Here is a 25,723-nt window from a genome sequence, read left to right as displayed (position 1 = left end):
CAAGGAAGTTGTGGAAATACAAGATGATATTCCCTGGGACCAAGTTAATTTGTATTTCATACCAGAAAGGGAGAATATGGCATTTGAAAAAAGTTACAATGTAGTTCCCAGGCAAACCCTATCAATTCAGCTATGATAAATGACTGTATCATATGCCCTCTATGACAGTGTCACTTTTCAAGTTACTGCAGCATGTATTTTGAAACTCCCCAGAAACTCCAGTATCTTCTGAGCATATGTGACCAAGAGAAAAAAGGCCTATAGAGTTTATATTTTGCTATATAGTGTGGTCAACTGTCCCTTTCTACTGGTATAAATCATGCTTACATGGGGCTTCTCTAGGTGGGATTTTCCATTTTGTTGTACTGACAGCACCTTATCTTGTTTTCTGGGTTCCTTGTTGTCAGCCTCATGCTTGCTGACTTATATCCCCATCACCTGCTTTGGCCTTTCATGATAGAAAAGAAGTAGGATTTGTTTGTAATGAATTGAAAAAAGATTCTTTTTGAGTTCAGTGGGCGCAGGAAGACCCTTATTTCTCTTCAGTCCTCTAGCTCCCAGATACATTCCCCGATACACACCCTTAGCTCCCCAGCCTGTCAACACATAAGCACTTCTTAATTCCTGATCTGTCTTAATCCAGTCATGGAAGGGAAGGGTGCAATTTTTGGAAGTCAGGCATTAGCAGCTCCATTATGGTAGTGGACCAAATTGTCTTACAGGGTCATTTCAGCCATACCATTTTCCAGCCCCCAAGGGGTCATCTCTGCATTTAGTAATATGCCTAGTTTGCTTTCGTTCAAGGTGCTGATTACGGTTCTCGACATCAATGACTTCAGGCCACAGTTCTCTAAGAGTCAATTCAGCACCAGCGTGTATGAAAATGAGCCAGCGGGGACATCTGTGATCACAATGACAGCCATGGACCTTGATGAGGGTGACAATGGAGTGGTAACCTACAGCATCGAGGGGCCTGGAGTGGGTAGGCAGCCATGGTACCTAATCCAGACATTCAGGGAATGCTAGAGGCATGGGGAATATCTCTGCAGTGACTGGGAAAACATAGGAACACTGAGATGAAATCTGAGGACTACATAAAGACCAAGTCCCTTTTTTTCATTTCACATCATAATAGATTGTCCACATGAGCACACAGGCATGTGCACAAACACACATGCATACAGAGTAAATGCACATTTTTAATACTACACCATAGCACTTTCTGCTATCTTCACGGTCCTACATTGCAGACTTTTCCCCCTGCTGCTCAGTCTGTTTCTCTTTTGTTCACCACACCCAATGCTGCCACTTCCCAGGCTTCCTAGTTACATAAATATAAACTATGTCCTGGAGAAAGTCACTGCATTCTGCTCATGCACTCACACAAATAAAAGCCAGGAAAGCCTGGAGACAGAGGGGGAGGTGAGGCACTTTCTGAGGTGGATAGTGGCAGAGCACAAATTCCAAAGTATTCATTCACACAAAGAGTTGGTAGGCACGAGGCCAAAGCCAGCAAACATGGCTGAAAATGGAGTGAAAGTCCACTTCTCTCAAACCTGGGAGCTCACTCCAAATTCAGCCCAGCATCAAAGAGACTGAAAGCTTTCATTCTCTTGCCGCAGTTAGACACAGCCTTGTGCAGCTTGAAAGAATTCCCCAGAGTTCTGGTATTCCACTGGCCCTTCCAAGCATATGGACTGGTAATACAGGACCTGGTCATTCCTGGCCCGAGAACTGAAAGGGATTCAAATTTAGTGTCTTGATATGATGGTGGGGATGCAGCCAATCGTTGCCAAGTAGTGAATTATTGTGTGCTCAACCAACTGTCAGAATCTGGCTGTGCCCTTCCCCTAACCTGGCTTCTGACTCATACCATAGAATAATTTATGAAAATCTATTTAATGCTTAGTGACCCGAGTGAGGGATGTGTCTGTTCTGTTCCCAGAGGCCTTCAAGATCGGTAAGGACTCTGGGCTTATCACAACCCGCAGACGCCTGCAGTCTTATGAGAGGTTCAACCTGACGGTGGTGGCCACAGACAAAGGCAAGCCCCCTCTCTGGGGGACCACCATGCTCCAAGTGGAAGTCATTGACATTAATGATAACCGGCCGGTGTTTGTCCGGCCACCCAATGGCACCATCCTGCATATTAAAGAGGTAAATCCTGGGCAGAATGCCACCTACTAACATGGTACAACTGCCCAGCTGTCTGGACTGATGAGACCAACACTTGTGTTGTTGAGCAGAGGATCTTGTACCAGAAAAGGGAATTAACTGTGGCACCTCTGGCTTGGACAGTGGGGCCACATCACAGGCCAGGTTTCCAAAAAGGAGTCCAAAAGTTACGCATGGCCTTGGTTTGACTGACGTTCTGATCAGGCATCTTACTCTCTGGTCTGGCTAGTATAGACACAGAATGGGCAACAAGAGGGGAAGGGGGTCCCCTCACCGTTCTCCAGAATAACCCCCACAGGCTAATCACCATGCAGCATGCATGGGTTATACAGATGTTCTCCACAGTTCTGGTTAGTCGGAGCCTGGCTGTGATTATGCCGGTGGTGTCTCTGGTAGGGATGTTAAAAAGTCATTGTTTTGCAAAGTAGGTAGAGGAGTGAACAGGGAGCCAGGATGCCATTCCCTACTCAGGCTGTTAGACACTGCTCTGGGGTGGCCCCCTGCCAAAGCATCCATTTCTCATTACCTAGCCCCTCACCACACACTCCCAGTCAGGCATTCTCCTTCACCATAACCAGAGGGGCTGTCAGGAGTGAGATGTTTCCTCCTTCCACTCAAGAGGTTCCACTGTTTGGGACCAACACTTGCTTTTGGCCTAAATGAAGAGCACAGCCTTTTCCTAAGAATGGTTTCCTCCTTTTTCTAAATACCTTTTCTAGAAATAATGGGAAAAATATTGCATTAGCCCGATGGGACCTGTTCACATCACAGGGCCTCCTAAAGGGGTTAAAGCAAAAAGACAAACAAATTAGGAGCATCATTAGCAATTGCTACTGTACAGTGGAAATGTGGACAAGTGTCACTGGTTAGATTTAAGCCAGTACTAGTTTCTGGATCATCTTTAACATTCTATTTCTACATTAGCTACAACTTTCTTGAACTGTTTGTGGATGCTACAAGGAACTTACAAGTCTCCCATGAAGAACTTCCCTACAGGAAGGGAAGAAGTGTGTGTGTACTTGTGTACATAATTTAGGTCCTCAGAGTTTGGGGGTTCAATGATTTAGAGCTTTGTGTTTCCCGCAGGCATGCACATAGCTCTATCCCCGAAATCCCTGCCCTGATGTTTTCTTTGTGGGTGACAGGAAATACCTCTGCGGTCCAATGTGTATGAAGTCTATGCCACAGACAAGGATGAGGGTCTCAATGGAGCTGTGCTGTACAATCTACTAAAAACAGGAGCAGGGAATAAAGACTGGGAGTATTTCACCATTGACCCCACCAGTGGACTCATCCAGACAGCAAAGAGGCTAGACCGAGAGACACAAGCCATCTATAATGTAAGTCTAAGAAAGAAAAGGAGACAGTGATGTGGGGTTCGTGCACGTGACTGTTTCTCTGGGACTGCAAGGGAGGTTGTCAGTCCCTGTCTCAGCTCTGGCATTGCAACATATCTTGGTTGAGAAGCCCAGGTCTAGAACCACAGGCACCGGTGATGTTGGCAGTGCTGTTGGTGGGGACAGGACTAGAATAGCTCAGGGAATTAGCAGATGAAGATCAAAACATCTTCATAGAGTGGAGTATACAAGCTCCACCTCATGTTTCATTTCACTGTGTTTCACTCGGTCCATCTCCTATATCCAAGTTTAAGGCTTTACACATCAGTAATAAAAATAAGTAGGAGGACACAGTAAATACTGTGAGTGTGAATGAGGAATTGTTTCTTCACTCCGTTAGTGCACCACTTCCAAGTCACCTCCCTGCTCCTTCTTAAATGTAGTCTGGATTAGGTTTGACATCATCACTTTCCTTTAAGAATTGATCTGACCCAGAGACAATCAGCTACCTGTTGGAATATATATATCTCAGTGAGGGGAGGGAAGGGTTAAATGGTGAGAGTACAGCCTGGGGCAATTTAGGCCTGCAGCTCAACCCAGGTTGCTAGGCACAAACCGCCCTTGTACCAAATGCACTAAGAGTGAGGAGTCAGCAGCCTGACTGCTGTGGGGGGGAACATGGTAGTTATGCATTAGCCAATGCTGTTTGGCTTGTTCCATGGCAAAAGGTCACCATTCTCCTTCACTTGATATTCCCTACCCAAAAGACATGATGTCTTTCCTTCTGTTAGCTTGTGGTAGTGCCCCATTTGTTTGTGTTTTGCAGACTGTTGACCCTTGCTTTTGAAAGGCAGCTGTGTGACCAAAACTGTTTCCATGTTTCTCCTGTAGCTTATCATTGTGGCTTGTGACCAGGGCCAGCCACCATATGAGACCATGCAGCCTCTCCAGGTGATGCTGGATGACATTGATGACAATGAACCCCTCTTCATGAGACCACCTGTAAGCAGAGCCATCCTTCCCACTTTCATGGGGCAGAGGTAGGGGCAGAGAGATGGAATATTAGATCCTAGGGTATAGTGGAGTTCATGAGACAGCAGGCAGCTAATGTGAGGTGAGAACTACCCACAGAAACAAATTTTCATCTGGCCTACCCTGAGTCGTCCTCACTGCACTCTGGGAATTACATTGGTCCGTGATGTTTACTCTAATGAGGGTTTTGTGTGTGCATGTCTAATGTTCACATATTAAAGCAGAAAGGAAGTAAAAGTCTCCTATCCATGAGATTGTTCTGTCTCAGCATTTATTGGTATTACACTGTACCTTTTTCTGTAACATCCCTTCTCTTCTCTCTTGGTCCCTTTTGCAGAAAGGTCACCCCCAGTACCAAGCACTCTCTGTTCCTGAACACTCCCATCCTGGAACCATTGTAGGGAATGTCACTGGTGCTGTAGATGCAGATGAGGGCTCCAATGCTATTGTCTACTATTTCATAGCAGGTAGGGTGGCTTCCCTCCCCCTAGGTCTCTTCAGGGAGAGGAGGTTACATTCCTACTTTATTTTTGGTTTAAGTTAGTTTTGACGCAATACATGCTGATATTACAAGGCTGAGCGGTTCCGAGTGTCATGCATCTTATTAGAGAAAACTCAGTATGTTTTGTGAGCTGTTTGGGGTGGGAATGTATCATACTGAGAATGTGTCATGAAAGAAATGTAAATGTATAGAGCCAGGTGCCTTCTTTATATAATGTGTTCTTGGAGTTTCTGTAATAGACCCTAGGGCTGTGCAAAATTTTGCCCGGCATTTCATTTTGAAGCTGTTTTGATGTGTTTCGAGCTCAAAACAGCGAAATTGAAATGAAACCAAAGCCTTCAAAACAGCTTCGAATTGAAACAAGGGAACTCAAAACATTTTGAAAGTTTCTAAATGTTTCAAGTTTCAAAGCCAGGCTTACTGGCTTCAGTGCCGGTCCCAGCCAGCAACATCCGCCTCCTGTCATCTGGCAGGCAGATCGGGGGCTCGCCCACACCTCATTGCATAAGCTTGGTTAGAGTACAGCAATGACACACCAGGGACTCTCCAGCCCAAATGGCTAGGTACCCATTTAGAACTGGGTTGACTGATGGTGACATTTGGCAAAGGAGGGGTATCCAGATACCCCCTTCTGGGGAGGGGTATCTGGATAGGAAAAGACTGGGAGAGGGCCTGCACTGGATTTCTGTGCCTGCCTGTATTCTTCTTCCGTATATGAGCCCAGAAGTCCAAATCTAGGTGAGACGCTTTAGGGCAAAGATACGACTCACTTGGATACAATTCAACCTTTCCAGCTGGCAACAGGGAGAACAATTTCCAGCTAAGCCGAGAAGGGAAGCTGCAAGTGATGAAAGACTTGGATCGAGAGAAGGAGCCCTACCACTCTATCATTGTCAAAGCTTCCAGCAACAGAAACTGGACACCGCCCAGAGGCCACAGGGCAGGCCAGTTCCAGGCCTGGGACCTCCGCACAGACCTCACACTTCAGGAAGTCCGGATCTTTCTAGAGGATATTAATGATCAAGCGCCACGATTCACTAAGTCGGAATACACTGCAGGTATGGGGTAATGTTACGAAAATGTGTACTGCTACTTGGATCACTTCTTTTCTGGGGTGAAACCATAAAATAACAGGTAGGATGTGCAAACTCAGATCCTGAGTATCCTAGGATAGCAAGGGCCCCAGGACCCCTGGAAGGGAAAACTGTACAAGAGGAAAAAAACAAATTTCTCCAGAAAGAAAGTGGAGGATACTTGAAACAACCTGCCAAATCATCTCTGCCTCTATAAGCTGCCACACTTCCTGGCCAGTTACAATCTACTACTATAGAAGAAACACAAGATCAGTAAGGAGACTTCTGGTTCAGGGGTTATTATGGGAAGTAAGGGGTGTTATCCCCTCTTTGGAGGAACAGAAGTTGACAGTTGCAAGAAAAGCACCTCCTTACAATATGTGTGTACTCTCAGATGATGATTATAAGCTCAGCTCTTTGCCCGCATCATAAACATCCTTTTTCTTTCTTAAAGGGGTTGCAACAGATGCCAAGGTGGGCTCAGAGTTGATCAAAGTCCTAGCAGTGGACGCTGATGTGGGCAACAATAGCCTGGTTATGTACAACATCCTGGGCATCCATTATATCAAGCAGCACACCAATGACTCAGTGGAGGTGGCCAGTGTCTTCAGCATTGGTGAGTAGCTGTAGGGCCCACAAGCAGGGAAGTTCTCACATCTCAGTGGTTTCAGACAGCACAGGCATCTGAAGTTTCTCACTCATCCATGGCACAGTGCCCAAAACTGTAGGTAACCCAGCTCTTAGGGAAACTTATAGGGGTGCCTTAGGTTTTCAACCAGATATTCGTGCTCTGTGGCGCCACAGCAGTTGCCCCATAGCAATCAACTGATGAGGCTGCACTGATTCTTAGGAAGGTGCACTATATTAATGGAGAACACCTGCTCCTTTACTCTTTCTTTTGAAATTGCTTCAATAGACCTTGGCTGGGGATTGAGCTCAAGTGTAAGTATTGCTTGAGTGAGGATGGGAAAGCCCCAAGTCAGGGATAACATGCTCTCCAGTTGGGGATCAGATTGTCTCACTCCCAGCTTGGCCCTGCCACAGCCCTGCCCTGGATAGCACAATTTGATGTATTTATTACTATGCTTGGGCTAATTCATGACTTGTCATGGTCTCTTCCCAAAGGTACTTTTGATGGGATCCTGCGGACCTTTGACCTCTTTACAGCCTACAACCCTGGCTACTTTGTAGTGGATATCATGGCTTCAGACCTAGCAGGCCACAATGACACAGCTATAATTGGAATTTACATCTTGCGAGATGACCAACGAGTGAAAATCATCATCAATGAGATCCCTGACAAAGTGCGGCAGTTTGAGGAGGAGTTCATCAGTCTGCTTTCCAACATCACAGGGGCTATTGTCAACACAGATGATGTGCAGGTAACAGTACCATCTGACCCGTGCCAAGTACTACACCCTGATGCACTAGCGCACCACTCACACTCTCTGTGAAACTAAGCATGGGGTAGGAAAGCACCATGCTAGAAAGGGTTGTGTTCACAACTAAACCATACTCTTGGAGATGTCCGCTGGAGTTGCCCTGTTGGAAATCCAAGGGTGAGAAGACTGGGTGCTTCCTCCTTAATAGCTGAAGAGACCCCATGTTTTATATGTAACTACTTTCCAGACAGTAGAGCATGTGCCCCTTTTCTAACCCTCATAAGCTTTAATGGCCACAGTGAAGTACCCAGTCTTCTGCATCATACTTGATTGTCAGCCTGGCTCTCCATAGATAAGCTAGCACATTTGAAGAGAGCCAGCAGGGAGGACATGTGATCCTTGTGATCATCCATTGCGTTGGTGGATATACTGCAGGAGTGTGTAAACAGGAACATCCCCTTGTCATGGTCCTGGAAACCGGAAATTGCTTATGGGAGAGGTAAGGCTTCCCTCACATTATTCTGCAGGTGTCTTACACTCATGCTACTAGCAGAACTCCTTAGCACTTGTATAAACCTGAGTCTTCAACATGCATTTCAGAAAAAAACTAATTTGGCTGTTTGGTAAGTAAATAACATTTTACACAGACACAGGAGGATGTGACTAAGTCAAGGTCTAAAAGCAAGTCAGTGACAGAGCTGGGAGTAGAAGTCAGGAGCTTCTGATGTCCTCTCTGTTCAGATCACTATGTCCTTGGAAGCATGGGCAGCAATGCATCCTAGGACAAAAATATGTTTCTTCATGTAGAAGGAGGAATAAAGGCACAACAGACTAGTGCAAAAGAGTGAGAGGAGCCAAATGTTTCCAAGAGGAAGTAATCTCTGTTTGCCGGCTAATGGTATAGACCTCCTTTAAATTGGGGTCTCAGCCCCATAGCTTAAGACTTGAGAATCTCTGCCAGGAAAACACAAATCCCTAGCACATACCTGGAGCGGCTGCCCAAGAATGAGGCATGTAGTCAATGCATGTGTTGTGGACAATCTGCTCCCATTTTTTTTAGTTCCATGTTGACAAAAAAGGCCGTGTGAACTTTGCCCAGACCGAATTGCTGATCCATGTAGTGAATAGGGAAACCAACAGGATCCTGGATGTGGAGCGGTAAGCCATCGTGTCTATATGCATTTAAGAGGGAGGGAAGACAAAGCAGGAAGAGGGTCATTCATGCATCAAGAATCAGTAAGGTGCACTTATACCTAAGGGTACTTCATAATCAGTGCAGTGTTGTCAGCAACACTAAGTCTAGTGCATTATTCTGTATAGGCTTGTGCTCACTCTTACAGCATTTTAACAGGCGTCTTGGACACCTGATCTGATCATGACTGGTCAATATAAAAAAAAGGTCAGGCTGTGTTCAGCATCATGTCAAACTTAGGCATGCTGTCCCAATTTCTAGGTCTGCAAGGATAATGAAGTAGATATTAGTAGAAGTACATTGCCCTAAAGCCCATGATGGCTGCCTTATCTCCATCAACAAAGACTTCTGTCAGCAAAGGTCAAGATGCACTTTCTGGAAAACATTAGCTTGTCCCAGAATCTGGTTATGAGGGTGCACAGTTGGGTCACTGCTGGTGACCACAGTTAAAGAAAAACCAATTATGGCACCAATCAAGCTGCCCAAAGTGTGAGCTTCACCTTATAAATTCCATTATATTATGTGGTATTGGGGGAATCTGTGCATTGTGTCAAACTGTTAAAAATTCATTTTCAGTCTTCAGTAAAATAAAATGTCCCCTATCCAAAATATTTCCTCTCTTCTTTCTAGAGTGATTCAAATGATTGATGAGAATAAGGAGCAGCTGAGGAATCTCTTTAGAAATTATAACGTGCTGGATGTACAGCCTGCTATCACTGCCCGGGCCCCAGATGACCTTTCAGCATTGCAGGTAAAGGAGAGTGTCTTCTTTGAACTCCTATCTACACATACTAGCAGCCCTTTCACTTCCCAGCAGATGGGTAGGCATAGTTACTCTGCCCACTCACATAGGTGATACCAAAAGAAAGTGCTTTTCTGTAGGGTAAAGTTACACATTACATTTAGATCTTACTAAATCTGTGGAATGTTAAATGGTGCTAAAGTTAAACTGTTATGAGGAGGTGTACGTTAAGGGTTAATACCATTTCTTACCTGCACAGCTCTGACTTGCCACTAGAGGGCTGGTGAGCAGGGGCATAGCTAGCAGCCAGGACCTACCTGTGCTCTATCCCTGCTCTGGGTCAGGGTGGCAGGATGACTGGAAGCAGTGCATCCTTGGATGCTGGAGGACTGCAGTTGCTCTTTTTATCTCTGTGGAGCAGATTGAAGTTACCTTAACATGAGCTAGGTAGCATGGCCCAGAGTTAACCCTCACCTGAAGGTATAACTTTGAGATGCTCAGAAAGCACTTGGCACAAGTTAACAAGCTCTAATTTGTGGACTGGCACATTTTCAGTGCTCTTAGTATGGTTTAAATGGAACATATAACTTCACCTATGATTGCCTCAATAATGCCTCCTTGAAAGAGGAATGTGGTATTTCCTGGTTCTGACATCACTTCAAAAGAATGATTTTCCTGGGAATCTTTTGTTGCCCAACAGAGTGAGATGAGTTGATTTAGACAGACATGTTAGTACCCAGGTTGCTCTATTGCAAGCACTAGCAGATGGTCCACCATTCCTTTCTACAGCATGACTCTTCTCCCTCACCCAATGGCTGCCTAAAACTTGGAAACCCTTTCTCTTGTATTAATATAATGGGACACTTGTTTGCTCTAAGTAAGCAGCCCAGCTGCATGTTTGAAGTCACTCATATGTACTAAAAATTGTTTGTTTGTTTTTTCCTAGATGGCGATAATTATCTTAGCTGTCCTCCTCTTCTTGGCTGCCATGCTCTTCATCCTCATGAACTGGTACTACAGAACAGTGTAAGTGACCCCAAGGCCCTGGGATTGCAGGACAACTCTATAATATGACTAAATATAAATGCTTGGCCACCATAAGGAAAAATAAGTCAAAACAGTAAGTTTAACAGCACATGATTAGTTATTCTTGCAGTCTGGGTATCTTGGACCAGTGGTTAATCTAACATCCTGGTAAACTGGATCTTGGATTGCATGAAACTAAGGGCAGAAGTTTCCTAAAGTTTACATGTTATAGAACATTACCCTGTGAACCTAGAAACAAAATCTCTTACCCTGTCCTGATATCAGGAACCTGTCTGCAGTGACTAGAAGCATACATCTTTTCCAGATGAGACAGCCCAGTCACGGAAAGAAGCCACTACCTGAGCTAATATGTTGCTTCTGAAAATGCCCCCAAAACACAGGCTTTTCTTGCTTTCTAAGCGCTATGATTATATATAGGGAAAGGATTTCAAACACTGTTCCATTGTATATGCTTGTTCCTTGGTTTTACACATCTCTCCTTTAAGGCTTTCTTCCTACTTTCAATTTATTGTTAAGACTTTTTTTTCTGTTTCTTTGTAGGCACAAAAGAAAATTAAAAGCTATTGTGGCTGGCTCTACAGGTGAGAGATTGTGGGGTTCTTTGTTGGCATTATCTTGGAAAAATGCAAACTAATACATGTGCTGGGGGAATAGTGTAAAACACACAAACACAGATTTGATATGAGGGAAGAATTCAGGAATCTGTAATATCAAAAGAGACATGAGGGTGATAATGAGAGAGGAGTTTCTGCAATAGAATTACTGTGGTTTCTTTCAGATTGCAGGGGGCTGGTCTATTCTTCACATTTCTTGCTCCAGGTAGAGTAGATATGTGCTGAGAGTCATTCTGGTGTTGATATTGTTTGTTATTCAGCCAGTATAAACATCATGGTTAGGGACCTGCAGGTAAGACCATATGAGGAGAGACTGAGGAACCTGAATCTCTTCAGCCTCCACAAGAGAAGGCTGAGAGGTGATCTTGTGGCCACCTACAAATTCATCGGGGGGGGTAGCAAAGGATAGGAGATGCTCTGTTTACTAGGGCACCCCTTGGAGTAACTAGAAATAACAGCCACAAACTGACAGAGAGCAGATTCAGGTTAAACATCAGAAAGAACTTATTTATGGTAAGGTTTGCCAGAATCTGGAATGGGCTTCCAAGGGAGGTGATGCTCTACCCTACCTTGGGGATCTTTAAGAGGAGACTAGACAAGCACCTGGCTGGGGTCATCTGACCCCAGTGCTCTTTCCTGCCTGGGGTAGGGGGTCAGACTCAATGATCTGCTGAGGTCCCTTCCAACCCTAATATCTATTCATCTATTAAATTTGGCTGATCCATTTCTCAAATAAAACCACATTTTTTCACTCTTTGATAAAATCACCAAAAATTATAACCTATACTGTGTCCAGTTCTGGGCACCACACTTAAACAAGGACATGGACAAGCTTGAGAGAGTCCAAAGAAGAGCCACCCATATGATCAAAGCCTTATGCAGCAAACCATACAAGGAAAGGCTGAGGAATCTGGGGCTCTTCAGCCTGAAGAAAGAAGGATAAAAGGGGACCTGGTTACACTAGGGGAGTACATCAATGGCTTGGTGAGCAACTGTTCACCAGGGCACCTGAGGGGAAGACTAGGACTAATGGCCACAAACTCCTAGAAGACTGATTCAGGGTCAACATTAGGAAAAACTTCTTCACACTCAGGGTGTCCAGATTATGGAATAAACTCCCTCCAGAGGTGGTACAATCACCTACCCTGGAAATCTTCAAGATGAGACCAGACAGTCACCTTGCTGGTGTCACCTGACCCTCAGTTGTCTTTCCTGCTTGGTACCTGTGGCTGGACCTGATGATCTTCCGAGGTCCCTCCTGGGCTTACAGTCTATGAATTTGCCAGTCTGTAACCTTCAACCACTGCCTTTTTCAGGAAACCGAGGTTTCATGGACATCATGGATATGCCAAACACAAATAAATATTCCTTTGATGGGTGAGTCCTTAGCACATTTGGGTGGGAGGGAGGTCTCTCCAACTTTACTCTAGAAGACTGAGTGAGAGGATTCCCTGTTAGTCTGTAGGCAGAACACATGTCTTAGGACCCTCATTGGTTTCTGCTAATATTTCCAGTACAAAGCATCTCAGCAATCACTTTCCTCTGAAAGCTGGGATTCCACAGATTGCTAGGATCAAGAAACACCCTAAAATCATCTAGATGAGAATCTCTTCTGAGCAATGTATGACATGCTTTTTAGTAATCCATCCCCATCAGCACCAATACACTCCTAACTTGTGAAACATGGTGCTGGAAAGGCACAGACACAGAAGTTTGAATTTCTGTGGTAGTAAATAGAGTAAATAAGTGATTTTTGCCTGCAGTTATCAATTGGCCTGGTGATGTAATTGCTTGATCAAGGTGCGTAGATTAGTTCATGCAGAAATGCCCCTTAATGTAACCACAACTTGAGGTCAAAGGAGGGTGAAGCAAAGTCATATTCCAGTTGTGGGGGAAGGAGGGAAGATGGCATTGCCTGTGCTGGGATTATTGACAGGAAGAGAGGGGTATGGCAAGATTTCAAGAAATTACCATTTCTAGAGAACAGAGGTGGGCAGGCCTTGTCCTACTGCCCACTCATTAACCCAACCCCTTGTCCCTCTTTATAGAGCTAACCCCGTGTGGTTAGATCCTTTCTGCAGGAACATGGAGCTGGCAGCACAAGCAGAGCATGAAGATGACTTGCCTGAAAACCTAAGTGAAATCACAGACCTATGGAACAGCCCAGCCAGGACTCATGTGAGGAACCGTCTTGTTCTTGCCTCAGGGGATGGAGAGAGAACTTAGCCTAAATTTTCAAGGACCTGGTTGTTTTCTTAGGATTACCTGTGCGGATCACTGGTAATCCCATTCCAGTCAATAAAGTTACACCTGGTACTACACCATTGTGAATAAGGGGGGAATTGTGCCCCTGTGAATCACTGCAGGCACCGTACAACTAAGTTAAGAGCCTAGTCAAGCTTCTCACACATGGTCCCATGAGTGTATCATTCCCCTGCTCCCACTGGCCTAAGCCCTGATCACTGCCTTAGTGTACTGATTTATTTTACTGCCTTAGTTTACTGATCATTGATCCTTAGTTTAGCACTGCTAGACGGCCTAGACCAGGGGTGGGCAAAATGACCAATCCGGCTGGCAGCTAGACTCCATTTCCCAGCAGCCCCTGCCCACATGGCTTGTGCCAGTTTCCATGGAGACCCCAGCCGCACCTGTGTGGGAAAGCTCATATTGGGGTTGCCATGGAGACCAGCCTCAGCCATGCAGACAGTGAGCAGCACAGGAGGCTGCCCTGGAGCTCTACTAGGAAGGTAGGATGGGGGCAGCTTGCTCTGGAGCCCAGGCAAAGCCACAATCTGAAGCCTGCATGCTCCGGGAAGAGATGCACAAGCAGGGGATGGTGGCTGTACCCTGGCTCCTTGCAGCAGTGGCACCCTGGTCTGGAGCCAGGGCAGAGCTGTGGTCCCTGCTTGTGTGCCCCTGTCTGGAGGGTGCAGGCTACAGATCACAGCTCTGCCTTGGCTCTAGAGCAAGCTGCCCCCATCCCAAGTTCCCAGCAACTCCGGAGCAGCCCCCTGCACTGCTTTCCCACATGCGCTGCTGGCGCAGCTGAGGCTGGTCTCCATGGCAACCCCAGCCTGAGTTTTCCAACCAGATGCAGCTGGAGTCTCCATGGAGACCGGTACAAGCCATACGGGCAGGGGCAGCTGGGAAATGGAGTCCTGACTGACCAGATCGGTGCTGCAGCCTGGACTTTGCCCGTCCCTGGCCTAGACTGATACAATCATTCCGAATATGGCAATAGTTTTGTGATATGCACTTAAAATCTTTTATTCTTCTGCTTAACACCTCAAAAATTCTTTCTGCTGCTGTTAGATTTGCTCAGCAATCATGTATTGTACATTGCATTGCTACTGATACTGGACTTACTGCACTTGCAAGGGGTTAAGCCTTAGTGAAATCAGGAATGATTTACATAGGTTTTGCTTGCAGGCTGCAAGAGGGCATAGTGAATTGGAAAGAGAACACCAACAGGAGAGCTGACCCCAAGGATGGGGCTGGTTCTGCCTAAATTCTGCAGATGTTGTTTTCAGAAGCTTCCTTTCATCATAGGGGACGTTTGGAAGAGAGCCCTCTGCTGCCAAGCCCGAAGATGACCGTTACCTGCGAGCAGCCATTCAGGAATATGACAACATTGCCAAACTAGGTCAGATCATGAGGGAAGGACCCATCAAGGTGAGTGGGGCTAGCTTCCTCTGCCTCCTTTATCAAGGAGCCCCCATCACTTACCACCAGTCATTATCCTTCTCCATGAAGACAGCAGAAAAGGAAACAAGAGGTTACCTCAGGGCTTCATATACCAGATTAGCCTGTGCTACCTCTTTTTTAAGCCAAAACCTAGGACTGTCCAGTGCAGTCCTTACATACGTGTCAACTGGGGATTCCCAGGGAATACAGCTCTGAAACTGACCTTGGTAGACCTAGCAACACCCTGAAGCAGAAAAGCCATTTATGGCCTCCACCTGTTGAAAAAATGCAAAGGCTGTGTGGCAGGTGCCATATTTAATGCTCATTTCCACCAGATTGAAGCAGCATTTTCATTTTTTTAAGTACCACTGGGTGTCTCAACATGTGTGCTTTATTGCGCAGTAGCTTATTTTACTGCACATTAAAGTGCCACATAAAAAAATGTGCAATTACGCTAATGCGCAGTAAAGGAGACTACTGTGCATTAAGCGTCACTTAAAAATGTGTGCTTTTGGTACTGTGCATTAGGGCAGCCTAATGCACATTTATTTAGTATCTCATATTGGAGGGTACTTTTACACTTACTCCAGGAGTGGGGAAGAGGGTGCGATTTAATTAGAGCAGCTCTTGGAACTACTCTAATTAAAGCGCCAATGCTTCTCCTGTATCGGCATTCCTGCGCTTAAAAATGGTGGTGGGAGCACTTAAACTAAAGTTCATTCGGCATGTCCCTGCTTCCATTTTTATGCACAGGGACACTGATACATGAGATGCAGGAGCCTGCTGGAGCACAGCAATGGTCATGCTGCATCAGACTCAATTAATCGAGTCTGCTCCAACATGCTGGAATTCCAGCACATCAGAGCAGCCTCTGTCCTTGTGTATAGGCACCTGGAGGTACTAAATTTAATGTGTATTAGGAAAAGTGCATTGATGCATGTGTAGACGCGCCCACTGTGAATAGTTTTGTTTGAGGGAAGGTTTATTTTGGGAAATCTCTGGCTGCTTCCTTCTGGATGGGGTTGGTTTTTCACCCATGCTGTCTTAAGAAGGGAGTTTCAGAGTTTGGGGATGAGGGAAAGGATCCCATGCATAATGTCCCATGTTGCCCCTTCCATCCAGGGCTCTCTCTTGAAGGTGGTCTTAGAAGATTACATGCGGTTGAAAAAGCTGTTTGCCGAGCGGATGGTGCATAAAGCCACCACCGCCAGTCAGGGGGACCAGTCCTCGGTCACCGAGGTAGAAAGTGTGTGTGCATGGACTTCAAAAAAAAGGCTTGCTGTGCCCTCTGGGATGGAGTGTCTTTTTCTATGCTTTTGACCTACTTTAAACTCTGTTGGGTGCCTATCAATACCCCTCTTTATTTGCCCTATCAAGTTGTGTTTGCTTATAACTGCCACCTCAATCAGACAGGTGCCAGAGGCCTCCCCGCTCCTCTCACCTAAGGACAGAGATACAAAAGACTCTTTATTGAACTGGCCCAGGGTGCTGTATCAGCAATAGCCACTTTCCTGATTGTCTCAGCTCCATGGTGCTGAGATGTAATGATGCTTGAATACTGCAAGGCTGTTGGAACATCCCTCACCAAAGAACATCTCCCAGTATGAGTCTGGCAACAAGGCAACTGTTTCCTGCAAAACTGTCCACACTGACACTCCTTTCACTCCCCAGTTATTATGAAAGCTCCCAACCACCTGTCTGTTCCCCTTTTACCCAGCTTGCTGTTTGCTCTTTGGAACAAGCCTTTAAAATGCACTGCCCTGATCAGGCTAGTTGGTTGAGTGGACTTTCTGTTTCTGCGGCACTCTGCTCTCCTGCAGTGGCACCTGCTCCTTTAGCATCTTGTTGGGTGGCCCTCCTCCTCTTTCCACTCATGTATTGGAGTCTCTCATGTCTGTAATCTTTGGTTCTCTCTCTCTCTAGGTAGCTTCATCCCCTCCCTTCAGCTCCTTCCACCATCATGGTGAAGCACTCCCAAATCTATGTCTTATCGTGCCTAGTCCCACATACCCTTGTGGTTTTCCCACTATAGTCTCAAATTGAGGCTCTCTCCAAAGTGTGGTGCCTCATTTTCCTCCATTTGCATCTCTATTGTACTTCCCATTAATCATCACTGTGCATCTCATCAATCAGACTCACCATCTCTGCCATTTAGCTCCTCTTCCCTGCAGTCCAAACTTTTTCTCACCTAAGTTGTTTGTTCTGTAGGATACTGTCAAATATCCAACCTTCCCCCACAATGCCCATGGCTAAGCCTGACCAGCAGCACTTGGTGCCCCTCCCTCCCCTCCATCAATACACTAACCAGATTTTCAAAATACAAAGCGAGACACAGCTGGAGTACTATGGGCAGGGCTTTAGTGAGGGAAGTTAGTGGAGAAGTAGCAGTGAGAGGCCCCTTTCCCATCACCACCCCCTCTCAGTATGGAAATCCAGGGCACATTACAGAAAAGAGTAGGAAATGGGAGATAACCCTTTCAGCCTCTGCCCTCTGTGCTGTTTGCTCCCAGTGTCAGCTACACTCCCAAGACCCCAGCTCCACTCTGATTTTTACTTTCCTAATTCTCTTCCTCCTACCTTGACATCCTTATTCATACACACAGCCCTGTTCACTAATGCTCAGTCATACTGGCAAACCCACCCCCTCCCAGTTATGGTTCCTTCATTCAGGTCCCTCCCAACTTTCTTCCATCCACCCTCCCTCAAGGCCTGCCCCAGAAACCACTCCCCTGCCCAACCACCTTACAAAACAATCAACGTATGATATCAAAAGGCATCTATTTCAATGCATTCTTGAGGTCTGTGAGCACCTCCAGTTGGAATCTCCCACCTAAACTCATCCTGTGCTTCACAAGACTTTAAATGACCAGCCCTCCAAGCTCACTATGGCTACAAAAGCCATGTAAAGGCATTACTGTGATACAAGAACCAAAATAGTTTTTAAGTCATTTCTTTTGTAATCTGCTTGAGGATGGCATTCCCACTATCTGTTTGTACCGTCTAATACCACAGGGCCCTACGTCTACCATTACAATACAAAATATATAAGAGTGAGTAAAGATTACAGGTTTGATCAAGGCCCAACTCCATTTTTTGGTGATGACAGGAGAGCCTCCCATGTTTTAGTTCCCCACCCAAAGCAGAGGAGATTTGAACCCTTGTCTCCCACTTCTCATGAAAATGTTTTCATTTCTGTGGCATGAGCTAGGTGTTGCCTGAGTACCTATCAACCTTTCTTTTGTAGATGTCCCACTAGACAGCCCAGAGGGAAAGATATGTGGGGCCAGGAGGAAGTGAACTAAGCAGAGGGTGTCTGACTCAAAAGGCTGTGCACAGTCCTGGAAGGGAGCAAGTCCTGGGTTTAGTCCCAGCATGATAATTGCCATGACCTTTATCCAAGAGCTATTAAATGCAAATTTTAGCCATGTCATTAGGGGCAGGGGAAGTTATTTCTAATGCTATACCTGTCATCCTGAGCCATGCAACCTGTGCCTTCTTTTCTTCCTGGCTGCACATGTCATCTCCTCTTGGCTGCCCAGTGGGAGGACACTGTATAAGGTGCTTTTAGAATTTCCTAATCTACAGCCTGGTGATTAATCACTTTGCTAGGAAGCAGAATATGTAGGTCCAGATCTCCACAGGTGCCTACACTCTGGATCTTCTGTTTGCTGGACTAAAAGGTTGGAGGGCTCCCCTCTTTCTCCTCAGTTATTTTTGAAGTTACACAGCTTCCCCAAGGGAGTATGGGGGCCAAAAATCCACAGAAGTGGCCCTGGATGATACAGACACAGCTAATTTAGAAAATGCTCCTCAGCTGTCCAAAGGCAGAGATGGCATTGGGTCTTTGTCCTTAATGACCACCCAGGGGCTGTCTCAGACTCTGCTTTAGTATGATGACATAGCAAAGCAACTGGTGCTGTGGAGCTGCCTGGAAGGATGGCTAGGGGGAGTCATTATCCCCTCAGACTGGCCTCTTGTTTCAGAGCAGCAGGTTAGGACCTTTGGTAGAGGACTGCCAGTGACAAGCAGCAATGCTGACAGAGGCAGGGGAGGGGAGGAAAGGGGAGTGTCTCTACTTTAAGCCCTGACGTTGATTTCTGCTTGGGCTTCTTGTAGCTGATCCAGAATGACTTGGATGATGAGGAGGAGCACAGTGCCAGTCAGGGCAGCCTTCGCTTCCGGCACAAGCAGCCAGTGGAGATCAAAGGGCCGGATGGCATCCACGTGGTGCATGGCAGCACAGGCACACTGCTCACATCCGATCTCAGCAGCCTGCCAGAAGATGACCAAAAGGTGCTGGGGCGGTCCCTGGAGACTCTGAATGCAGACTCAGGGGGCTATAATGACCGCAATGCTCGCACAGAGTCTGCCAAATCCACCCCTATGCACAAGATGAGGGAGGTGATTATGGAGAGCCCTCTGGAGATCACGGAGTTATGACTAGAAGTGGCATCACTCGTGTAGCCTCCCAAGCAACCCAGGGCCAAGCAGACAGTTGCTGCAGAAGGAAAGCGCAGACTGGGAGAGAAGAGGGCCAAAGAGAACCTGGTGGCCTAACCACATGTGCTTGGCTCCTGGAACAAATCCTACTGAAACAGCCAATGGTTTTGTTTTGACACAGCAGCTGTGGAGAGGCTTTCCTCAGCAGAGGGCTCTTGGGACTGTTTGCTTTACCAGAAGCTCACATCATTTGACCATTACATCCATAAATTTTTTTATTTTTTTAAAAAATAAAGTGTTAAAAAAGTGTAAGACAAGGAGAGGGGAAGCCCTGGGGATCTGAGACATGACCTGCCAATGGGCAGGGTTGCAATAAACACAGCACCAAGCGGTGCAGAAACTCAAGGCTTGTAGGCCTTCTGGCTCCCCAGCTTACCCGTTGCTGGCACTGAGGTATCCTTCTACTGTGCATGGGACTGGGGGGGTGCATTACACTAGGGTGGGGGAAGGTGGCTGCCCACCAGTGTGGTCTGAAGGTACCATGTGTCATTCCAGGAAGTCCGGGAGGGGTCTGGATCTATTTGGCATTAATCTGTGTTGTCACCTTTCCAGAAAGGGAAAGCAACCGAAGACATTTCTCCATTTTGCTGGCTTACCAAAACATATATGACATCAAAAGAAAGAAACAGACTGACATTAACTTGGATTCTGAATGTAGAGTGTTCGTGTGTAATTTTTTTTTGTTCCGTTTCTAATAGTAACTTGTTGAGAGTTTTGGGAATGGTCTGTTAAAGGAACCAGAAATACACTATATATGGATTTGGTTAACCTGTCCCAGCCTTTCTTTCTCATGCACTTTTCTGTTCCCTTTGCATGTTTTGCACTTCATCAGTGTGCATTAGAAGAACTGCTGAGAAAACGCATGCCCCCCACCTTCAGTCTGCATTAGGCTCACATGTAAGGCTCAGTGGGTTAAGTGGGTCAGGACCAGCTATAGTAGAGCACTGAGAAAACTAATGTTGAAACTGAGAGCACTAGGAAGAACAGCTCAGGAGGCCAGGGCATGGGGAAAGAGCTACATCCACATACACTGCATTTCAGAGGGAGCTGTTGGTTCTTTGTAGGCAATCCTGTGTTTCTGGCTCCTGGGACTGTTTATACATTTCATATAAACAAGTTCTTGATTAGGAACCAGAGATAATCCTGACAGCAGGCGCAAGAACCCAAGGCTGCCCTTGCCCACGCCTGGACCCAGGCTTGTAAAGAGCCACACATCATCACACTTTCTCTCCATTCGGCCAAGGACTCCTGCAGTTTTGGCTTCCTGGTGGTTCTACTTCAATGGAAGGGGTGACAGGTCTCTTCCTTCCCTGTCTAGACCATATTTTAGTAGCTACAGCATTGGCTTGGGAAACAGGGATTAATCCCTGTAGGTTCAGTCCCCACCCTGCCCTGGCCTGGCATCTGGGACTTCTCCTTTCTGCATGAGTGCTAGTGCCCCTAGGCTGTTGGGCAAAAGGTGGGTAGCAGCAGTACCCTCCCCACTGCCATCTTAAGTGAGGCTGTGACCTGTATGGACCTAAGAGCAGGCCTGGATTGGGACTGTGCCTCCCATTCTCACAGAGATGATTGAGTGAAGCGCCTAAGTTTGAGAGAGGTGGGATTTCACATACTGCATCCTTTGCTTTCCTCACCTTCAGCCCTGTCTCCTTAGTAAGGCTGGGCCTACTGCCAAATGATAAGCCAGCTTGATCACATGAGAGTGCATGACACAGGTGCAGGTGGCTGGCATGTATTGCTTAGTGGGGTTCCCAGGCTCACTGAGGAGGTGGTAGACACACACCCACAGCACCTCCTTGCCTGTCAAGACAGGATGCTGCTGTAGCCATGACCAAACTTCAAGGGCACTTCCACCCACTCCCATTACAGCCACAGATAATGCACAGCTCATTGCGTACTCAGAATAGTGCCTGCCAAGGTTACACACCAGCTGAGAGGAGGTGAACAAACCAGAAAGCTTTTCTTCAGGCTGGAGAAAGCAAACCCCACCTTGACTAAGGGGTGAGCTTAAACAGTCAGCACATCTCTGGCTTTGGAATGCTTTCTTCACACTTGGTTCTGTGATTACATTAATGAGCTCCTGGCTCTTCTCATTTCATCTTTTATATAGCAAAGTACATTTGGCAAAGACCAGGGCTCTTTGCTTCACAAGGCTCGGCTAATCAGGCTGAATCCTAGAATTTGGTTGGGTGTTCATTCTCTCTCTGGTATGTTTTATAAAATAGCCCAGGCAGTGCAGCTGGAGCCCTGGCACTCACTCTGAACAATAACGCAGCCACTCTTCTTGCAGCTTCCTGATGGGCCGATCAGAGGGAAATGCAATGTCTCCCTAGAGCCCCCTGCTGCAGTGTCCACACCAGGACTAAACCTCCTTCACAGCCAGCAGCAAGAGGCTTATGAACCTTGTGGCAGTAGCGTGGGAAAAGCAGTTCAGCAATGTGCCAAGCAGAGAGCTGCAGGGCCTGCTCCTGCCTCCTGTTCTCCCTGGTGCTGCGTTCCTGTGCCGTCCAGCCAAGGCAGGCAACATGCCTTGTGCTCACACTGCAAGCGAAACATTCAGTCCTGCAGTGGTGCAAAAGAACAGCATCAGAACCCACCTGCCAGGGCTTGCTCCCCTGCCTCCTTGCCCAGTTCAGGGCTGGGACAGGGCACCAAAGCCAAGGCAGCACCAGTGAGCATTTATCATTGTGTAACATCACTTACACAGAGTCAACAATGCTTCCTCACACACCTACATGCACAAGCCCTTGTGCTGCTAAGGAAGAGCAGCAAAGCTGAGCAGCTCTAGTGACTGCCTGGAAAACTTCAACCCTGCCCTGCCAAGCTTGAGTGCTGTGCTCCCTGAAAGTTTTGCTATTGCCCTCAAGGTGTCACAGAGATTGCCTGGCTCTCCCCGCTGGCCATTCAATCCGATTGCTGAAAGGAGATCCAGCTGCAGACTTCACCATGTGCCTCCAGAGCCTGAACAGGGCTCAGGCAGTCCCTGGCTTGGGGCCCGAGGCACTGCTGCCCCTTCGGTTGCAGTTCCCCTGGGAGCTGGAGTCCCATGTCCAACGGCCTGGCCCTTTAGGATCAGATCTGTCTCCAGAGGCTTCAATCTTCCAAGAGGCTGAACTTCCTCAGCTTCCATCACCAATAGTGTGAGCCTTCTGGTTTATAGCATAAGCCTTCAGGAGCCCGGAGCAAACGTACACGCACACAGTCCTTAAATAGCCCATTACTCTTCCTTGAAAAGCATGAAAATGCAGTTTATTTAGAAAAACCACAAAGCCCCTCAATTCTAGTTTATACTTCCCACAGTCTCGCCCCCCACCCTTCAGGAAAACAAGGTTCTCTGCTTGTAAGGATCCTACATCACCTCTCCTCACCTTAACCTTATGAAAATAAGCCCTCCACCAAATTAGAGCAGCTGCTTTCCACTTATAACCACCAATCAGGAGAGTCTCGATCAGCTAGCATCATAGAAGCCTGCCAAGTGAATTCATTGCCAAGCTGGGGTCCCCCCCGATAAATTCTTTCCCCAAGAAAGAGGTGACCCTAGTGTCATGCTCCTACTTTAATAGTATAGTAAATCAATTACCTTCCATGCTCAGCCCCCTGTCAACACCTCAAGGGAGTTTGGGCTAAGAGAACAGTAGGGCAGCAGAGGAAGCTGCGGGGGGCAGGGAGCAGGGGAAAGGGGGGGGTCCACCTTCAAAATGGAGTATGAAGTGTGACACGGGTACACCTGGAGCATTAATACCATCACACAACCTGTAGAACTCATACATATGCCCTCACATCATCACGCAAGAGACTTGGGCTCAGGCCTTAGATGGGTAGCAAAAGCAAAACAGCCCTGTACCCTGCAGCGCCTTGTGCTCGCACTAAATACCAGAGGGCTTCAGTCTGTCTCAGCTTCAACCTACCACACATTAGTTCAAAGTGACAGCATGGGAGACACTGGCTCAAGAAAAAAAAATCTTCACCTCAAAAACAAATAAAAAAACAAACCCTGGATTTTAAGAACAGGTGGCTTCAATTAGCCAGAAACACAATCTAGGTTGGAGCTCCTAAACCTGGAGCCAGCACAGGGAACCATAAAAACCTTCCCAATTTCTCCAGAAGGCAGGTTTGGAAGAGCTTTCCCCATAAACCATAGCAGCAGGGAGGCCAGAAAGCAAATCGCTCCCTATAACATTACACATCTTTTGACTCCTAATTCAAGCTGACAATAGCACTATGCTGCCTCCTGCATGGGGAGGTTAGCAAACACCTGTGCTGACCTTAGGAAGCAGCCATGGAGAGCGTTATCAGCACACCCAGCCCTTTCCTTTACTGGCAGCCAGGCCGTTATTGAGCAAAAACTCTTCTCCATTTCACCCATCTCTGGCCTGTCTCTTGCACATACAGAACAACCCTGATGCAATGAGGGAAGTAAAGAGCAAGGGAGTGAATAAGTGTGTTATGATGAGGGAATACCAGTAATTAGTACTAATTGTGTATAACTACAAAGGTATGAGGAAGACCTGAGGGTACTCCAGGTGCTTAGAGGTGGAGGGGAAAGCTCAGAAGAATGGCCTGGTAAATGGAGGCTCTCCTCACAAAGGCAACTTTTGGGACTGTACCTCTGAGTACTGGGGATTAGCTGCACCCTGGTAGAGCTGCATGTAGGGGCCAAATGTGCTCAGCTTCAGGCTACATGCATTCAGCATGCAATATTTCAAATGATGCCTGTATTGGCACCCACTGCTATGTGGGTATGACACAACTAACTGCAGGCACAAATGGCCTCAGTTGACTATAGAAGCTTTTGACCTCCAGAGTGAGATCATGTTGTTCTGGCACCCCAGAGAGGAAGCCAAGAACAAGGACATGGCCCAGGATGCTCAAGGCTGAGGCCAGGCTAATTATAATGTCAGCAAACAAAGCAATTGACTCTTCATTACTCTCGTTTCAAGAGGCCACCCTGTAGATTGTCACTCCAGTCAATACACTGCAGGAGCCCAGTCCTTGGCCCTGTCTGGAGAGAGCGTCCATGTAAATGCCTGAATGCTCTGGGTCCTGTGGGCTCCGTTTAGCTTTTGCTCTAGTTCTTTTTTGCTGAGGCGCTGCCCTGCTGCTTGCCCAGATCCTGCTCCCTGTGATTGTTGCTACTTGAACGCAGCGTGCAGTTCCACTCACCCACAGAAACGCTGGTTGCCTCAGGTGCATCTGATCTGGGAGACTGCCCAGTCTGCAGGCATTCTTTAGACAGAGATAAGCTGACATTTCACCTTCTGCCTTTTCTGAATGAGAAACTCCACACCTCCTAGCACCACTGCCTAGAAAGTAGCATGCTGTGGTTTGCTCCCTTACCTTCTGGGGCTGCACTATAACACCACTGCACATCTCACCTGGCACCTGAATCGTACTGTCAGGTGGCCAGCCAGGTCTTCACTATTAACTCTAGTGACCCAGGGAGTAGCTTTGTAGTTTCCAGGCTGAATTTGGAGGATGACAAACTTGCTTCATTAGCTGTATGGTCAGCAATGTTCCGCTGGCAGATGCCTTTCCCTTAGAAACTGAAGCAACTTCCACTCCCTTTTTGCATGCAGCAAGACCAATGGTATGCAGACCTGGGCCTCTGAGAGGCTCTGGTATAAGGCAATTGAGACTGCTGGCTGGCTCGTGTTACACAGTACTGAGCACTTAGAACTCACTTTCAAACTCACCTTGGCTCTGAATGTTTCCTGAACAACAAGCAATACATCACCCTCACCTGCCCTCTTTTTCCTCCTAACAGGAAGAGACAGAGAATCCTATAGCACTGACACCCACATCACTGTCCCCATGTCAGGAGACTTCAGCTGGATTAGCTCCCATGGGATCACTCACAAGAGTATTCCTAATCAGTCTGACCTCAAATGTAATTCTGCCTGCTGGGAATGGAGTCACTCACTTCCTGCATGAAAATGCCCCTGCCCATAGTGCTCATGGGACTGTGTCTTGGATGACCATTCTTTCTAAGTCCTTGCACAGCAAAGAACCAGTTTATAGCATCTGAAGGTGTACAGTATGGATTAGATCCTAGGAACAGCGTGGACTCATGAAATTCCTCTGCTCAGTACTTTTGTACTTTTGGTGTGCACATGCTCACGTTGCAGATCTTGTGCCCCAGGCAAAGTCATAAGAATAGTATAATCTTTGCCCTCAGACCACTCTTGCAATACTATGCAAACCCTTTATTAACTCTCATGATTTCACTTTGAAAGGGGGTCATGTTCCAGCAGATTTGCTAATGAGAATGCACATTCCTCATGCCAGTGCCACCTGCATGACACATTCAGCCTTGAGGAGCTTGTGGGAAGATCTGACCTTCATTTAAATTCAAATACCAAACAGGACAGCTAAAGGGCATGCAGCTGCAGATAGACAGGGAGAGGCTTCACGCCTGTACAATGAAAACAAAGAGCACAGAGATA

At 46.8% G+C, this 25,723-nt stretch overlaps 1 protein-coding gene across 2 annotated transcripts in view; it reads left to right on the top strand.

Annotated features, from left to right (window-relative positions):
• CDH23 (cadherin related 23) overlaps positions 1–20,048 on the top strand; it is a 565,943-nt gene extending 545,895 nt beyond the window's left edge. The window contains exons 52-68 of one of the 2 annotated variants that reach the window (XM_059729899.1): positions 805–982; positions 1,946–2,157; positions 3,321–3,515; positions 4,404–4,514; positions 4,882–5,011; positions 5,841–6,104; positions 6,574–6,735; positions 7,245–7,501; positions 8,562–8,659; positions 9,324–9,444; positions 10,382–10,461; positions 11,023–11,063; positions 12,413–12,473; positions 13,145–13,274; positions 14,646–14,768; positions 15,903–16,019; positions 18,897–20,048. In XM_059729899.1, the coding sequence (XP_059585882.1) occupies positions 805–982; positions 1,946–2,157; positions 3,321–3,515; positions 4,404–4,514; positions 4,882–5,011; positions 5,841–6,104; positions 6,574–6,735; positions 7,245–7,501; positions 8,562–8,659; positions 9,324–9,444; positions 10,382–10,461; positions 11,023–11,063; positions 12,413–12,473; positions 13,145–13,274; positions 14,646–14,768; positions 15,903–16,019; positions 18,897–19,220 (2,604 nt within the window). In that variant the 3' untranslated portion in view covers positions 19,221–20,048. The remainder of the gene's footprint in view (positions 1–804; positions 983–1,945; positions 2,158–3,320; positions 3,516–4,403; positions 4,515–4,881; positions 5,012–5,840; positions 6,105–6,573; positions 6,736–7,244; positions 7,502–8,561; positions 8,660–9,323; positions 9,445–10,381; positions 10,462–11,022; positions 11,064–12,412; positions 12,474–13,144; positions 13,275–14,645; positions 14,769–15,902; positions 16,020–18,896) is intronic. The other variant, XM_059729898.1, reaches the window with a different exon arrangement.
• The last annotated feature ends 5,675 nt before the right edge of the window (positions 20,049–25,723 follow it).

The sequence above is a fragment of the Alligator mississippiensis genome, chromosome 6 (genome assembly GCF_030867095.1).
Source record: "Alligator mississippiensis isolate rAllMis1 chromosome 6, rAllMis1, whole genome shotgun sequence".
Lineage (NCBI taxonomy): Eukaryota > Metazoa > Chordata > Crocodylia > Alligatoridae > Alligator > Alligator mississippiensis.
Note: the sequence above shows the minus strand (reverse complement) of the source record. Positions and strands in the feature narration are given on the sequence as shown.